Raw genomic sequence first — 5163 nt, forward strand, 5'->3', positions numbered from 1 at the left:
GGATGTAAGTTGAATCAGGAGCTGAAATTGGCCTGTCGCAAAGATGTTACTACAGTTGTTATGGGGGATTTTAATATGCAGGTAGACTGGGAGAATCAGGATGGTATTGGACCTCAAGAAAGAGATTCTTCTGCAGCTGTACAGGGCCCTAGTGAGACCACACCTTGAGTGTTGTGTGCAGTTCTGGTCTCCAAATTTGAGGAAAGACATTCTGGCTATTGAGGGAGTGCAGTGTGGGTTCACGAGGTCAATATTTATAATATGTATTCAAGATTTAGATCAAAGAACTAAATGTCAAAGTTCCAATCAAACAGGTGACACAACATTGGGGTTATGGTAAGGTCCGAGAAGGATGCAGAGAGGTTTCAGTGTGATTTGGACAAGTTGAGTGAGTGCACGAATGCATGGAACATGAGGTATGTGTGGGTAAATGTGAGGTTATCCACTTTGGTAGCCAAAACAGGAAGGCAGATTATTATCAGAATGGTAATAGATTGAGAAAGGGGAAGTGAATGAGACCTGGGTGTCCTTATATATCAGTCACAGAACATAAGCATGCAGTTGTAGCAGGCAGTGAAAAGACAAATGGTATGTTGGTCTTCATAGTGAGAGGATTTGTGCATTGGAACAGGGGTATCTTTCTGTACTCGACCTTGGTGATACCACACGTGACATAGTGTGTGCTGTTTTGGTCTCCTTACCTTGCTCTGGAGAGAATACAACAAAGGCTGATTCCGTCTGATTACCAGACTGATTACTCAGATGGCAAGATAGACGTATGAAGAGAGACTTGAACAGTTAGGAGTTTATTCAGAAACAACAACAGAAACTGCTGGAAATGCTCAATAGGTCCGGCAGTATCTGTAAAGAGAAATCAGAGTTCAAGATTCAGGTCCAGCGACCCTTCCTCAGAACTGGACCCAAAACATTAACTCCGATTTCTCTTCACAGATGCTGCCAGACCTGCTGAGCATTTCCAGCAATTTCTATTTCTGTTTCTGATTTCCAACCTCCGCATTTCTTTTGGTTTTCATTTAGGAGTTTATCCATTGGTGTTTAAAAAAATGGGGATTATTGTGGAGATCTATGAAGTTCTAATATGACCAGAAAGGGAAAATGCAGGAAGATGTCTGTGACTGCAGAGTCCAGAATCAGGGATCACTGTTTAAGAAGATGGTTCGGCTATTTAGGACTGAGATGAAGAGTCACTTCTTCATCCTGAGAGAGAGGGGAGCTTCTGGAATTTGCTGCCACAAAGTTGCTGAAGCCAAAACGTAAAATGTTTTCAAGAAAGAGTCATAAATGGTTCATGGAATCACAGAACTGTTCTGGCACAGAAGGAGACCAATCATGCCTGTAGCATTTCTAATGCTAGTTTCCTGCCTTTTCCCCATATCTCTACATGTTATTTCTATTCAAATAATCACTCAATGTCATATTTTAGTTCTAAGGGCTAACTGGATTTAAGGGTATGGGAGAAACGGGGAACAGGGTACTAAGCAGGACAATGGTGGAGCAGGCTTGAACAGCCACATGGCCTATTCCTGATTCTATTTACAGTGTTTTCATATTTCTATCACTGCAGTAAATGTGATAGACTTCAAACAGATCTAGCAAATCATGACCTGGCATCCATGAGATGCTGGGGGCCATCAACAGCAGCAGAATTGTAATCTAGCACAATCAGTAACAGATGGCCCAACATATCTCTACTCAACCAATACCATCAAACCAGGGGATCAGCCCTGGTACAATGCAGGATACAAAAGGGCATGCCAGGAACATACCTGAAAACTGGATGCCAACCTGCTGAAGCTACAAAATGGTATAAACAGCATAAACAGCAAGTGATAGACAGCTAAGTAATTCCACATTAACCAGATCAGATCAGATCAGATCAGATCTAAGCTCTGCAGTCCTGCCACATCCAGTTGTCAATGGTGGTGGCCAATTGAACAACTCACAGGAGGAGGAGGAGATTCTGCAAATACACCCAACCTCAGTGATGTGCATCAATGCGAAAGATAAGGCTGAAGCAGCCATCTTCAGCCAGAAGTACCAAGTGGATGATCCAATTCGGCCTTCTCCAGAAATCACCGGTCTCATAGATGTCTGTGTCCAGCCAACTGAATTCACGTGCTATCAAGAAATAGTTGGAGGCACTGGATAACGCAAAAGCTATGGGTTCTGACACTATTCCAGCAATAGTACTGACAACTTGTGCTCTAGATGTGTCTCATCCCTAATTTTCACCCTGTCTGGCCTACACAAGACTCCAGACGCACAGCAATATGGTTAACGCTTCACTGCTCTCTGGGCAATAAGGGACGGGCACTAGATACTGGCTCAGCCAGTGGCACCTATATCCAATAAAAAAATGAGATAAATAAAATCAGAAGCTCATTCTTTCTTACCTTTGCTGCAGATAGGTTCATATGGAACCTATCAGCAATAAACACAGAAGGGAAGCGGTGTGTGAATAGAAATACAATGAGAAGGTGAATGGCAGTGGCGAGCAGGGCTAGCAAAGCTGAGTAAAGCTGGACCGCAGTAATTTGGACTGGAGTAAACTGGACTGGAGTAATCTGGACTGGTGTAATCTAGACTGGAGTAAACTGGACTGAAGTAAACTGGACTGGTGTAAACTGGACTGGTGTAAACTGGACTGGTGTAAACTGGACTGGTGTAAACTGGACTGGTGTAAACTGGACTGGTGTAAACTGGACTGGTGTAAACTGGACTGGTGTAAACTGGACTGGTGTAAACTGGACTGGTGTAAACTGGACTGGTGTAAACTGGACTGGTGTAAACTGGACTGGTGTAAACTGGACTGGTGTAAACTGGACTGGTGTAAACTGGACTGGTGTAAACTGGACTGGTGTAAACTGGACTGGTGTAAACTGGACTGGTGTAAACTGGACTGGTGTAAACTGGACTGGAGTAAACTGGACTGAAGTAAACTGGACTGGTGTAAACTGGACTGGAGTAATCTGGACTGGTGTAATCTGGACTGGAGTAAACTGGACTGGTGTAAACTGGACTGGTGTAAACTGGACTGGAGTAATCTGGACTGGTGTAATCTGGACTGGAGTAAACTGGACTGGAGTAAACTGGACTGGTGTAAACTGGACTGATGTAATCTGGACTGGAGTAATCTGGACTGATGTAATCTGGACTGGAGTAAACTGGACTGGTGTAAACTGGACTGGTGTAAACTGGACTGGTGTAAACTGGACTGGAGTAATCTGGACTGGTGTAATCTGGACTGGAGTAAACTGGACTGGTGTAAACTGGACTGGTGTAATCTGGACTGGTGTAATCTGGACTGGAGTAAACTGGACTGGAGTAAACTGGACTGGAGTAAACTGGACTGGCGTAATTTGGACTGGAGTAAACTGGACTGGTGTAAACTGGACTGGTGTAATCTGGACTGGTGTAAACTGGACTGGTGTAAACTGGACTGGTGTAATTTGGACTGGAGTAAACTGGACTGGTGTAAACTGGACTGGTGTAATCTGGACTGGAGTAAACTGGACTGGACTAAACTGGACTGGAGTAAACTGGACTGGTTTAAACTGGACTGGAGTAATCTGGACTGGAGTAATCTGGACTGGTGTAAACTGGACTGGTGTAAACTGGACTGGAGTAAACTGGACTGGTGTAAACTGGACTGGAGTAATCTGGACTGGAGTAAACTGGACTGGTGTAAACAGAAGTGGAACAGGTGGAATTTCTGAAGACTGAGTTAGCAGAAAGGCAAGTGAGGAAAAAAGCAGTAAAGCTGGGGCAGGGGTGCTGCAAAGTGCAGCGAGGGAAATAGACTGCAGAACTGGAAGAGCAGATGAACGACAGTCTTTTAAATAAAACATTTGCTAATTTATGCTAATTTAAAGACTGTGCCTTTTGAAATAAGCGCTCTCCATATGTGTCACAGCTTTACTTTCAATGTAGCAGCGATTATTTTCTGAGGGTATTATATTCTGAGAACATGATTCTTCCAATATGTGAATTTGAAGACACGATCCATCAGCACAAGTGCAGAAGACAACATTACGATGTGGCTGCAACTCCTAATAGAGGAGTTAGTGAGAATGAAAATGTAGCCTCCGACAATCGGAAGCAGCCCTCAAAAAAACCTCTCAAGCGGAGCCCTTAATAGAGCAATTATTTTGACCCCTGGATAGCAGTGAGGATCTTGACTAATTATTGTTTGTCTCATTTGTGAATTATTCAGTTGGAAATTCTGATAACTGTATAATAGACTCATCGAGGTGTTAGTATCTGAAGATGAATGGTTAGAGGGAATAATGTCCCTTTGATAATTGTTTTCGTCCTTCTTTGGCAGCAGTGACTCTATATATGGATCTGGAAAATAAAATGGATGAAAGTTATTTGTGATAAGGCAACAATTTTTACAATAATTCTCATAGGTCAGTCATTGATGAAAACCATGTGTGGCCACCTGTGTGGACAATAATACGATCTCTGGGGAAGTGGAGCAGACTGGATAGGCATCTTGGTTCAGGATGCCTGTCAAACAGGGGGTGTGAAAAGGAACACAGTGGTAATAGAGAAGAGGACATCAAGGGAGATGGATACTATTCTGTGTAGCCAAGAGCAAGTTCACAAGATTATGTTGTCCATCCAGTGCTAGTGCCCAAAACATCAGCTCAGCACTGGATAAAAAATTGGAATAGGAAAGTGAAGATGTTGTTATCCAGATCAATTTAGATACTAACAGCGTGATTAGGATAAGGAAAGAGATTCAGTTCTAGAGTCAAGCACTAAATTAAGATAATTATTTCTGGGTTATTATGTATGGAGGCCACCATTTGGCAGAGAACACATGAGATTAGTGCAATAATTAAGTGGCTTAGAGGCTGGCTTGGGAGAAGTGGGTTCTGGCTCATGAGGCAATGGCATCAGTACGAGGGAAAGTGAGAACATTGGGCCTAGGATGGTCAGCACCTAAATCATGATGGTAAAAACAAGGACTGCACATGCTGGAAACCAGTATCTAGATTAGAGTGGTGCTGGAAAAACACAGCAGGTCAGGCAGCATCCGAGGAGCAGGAAAATCGACGTTTCGGACAAAAGCCCTTCATCAGGAATAGAGGCAGGGTGCCTGCAGAGTGGAGAGATAAATGAGAGGGGGGTGGGGGT

At 43.4% G+C, this 5163-nt stretch overlaps 1 protein-coding gene across 1 annotated transcript in view; it reads right to left on the reverse strand.

Annotated features, from left to right (window-relative positions):
• Nucleotides 1–2445: 2445 nt before the first annotated feature.
• The window catches only part of LOC122554844 (repetitive proline-rich cell wall protein 1-like), a 6387-nt gene continuing 3669 nt past the window's right edge, over nucleotides 2446–5163 (reverse strand). The window contains exon 2 of the mRNA XM_043700190.1: nucleotides 2446–3460. Coding sequence (XP_043556125.1) covers nucleotides 2446–3460 — 1015 coding nt within the window. The remainder of the gene's footprint in view (nucleotides 3461–5163) is intronic.

The sequence above is a fragment of the Chiloscyllium plagiosum genome, chromosome 12 (assembly GCF_004010195.1).
Source record: "Chiloscyllium plagiosum isolate BGI_BamShark_2017 chromosome 12, ASM401019v2, whole genome shotgun sequence".
NCBI classification, from domain to species: domain Eukaryota; kingdom Metazoa; phylum Chordata; class Chondrichthyes; order Orectolobiformes; family Hemiscylliidae; genus Chiloscyllium; species Chiloscyllium plagiosum.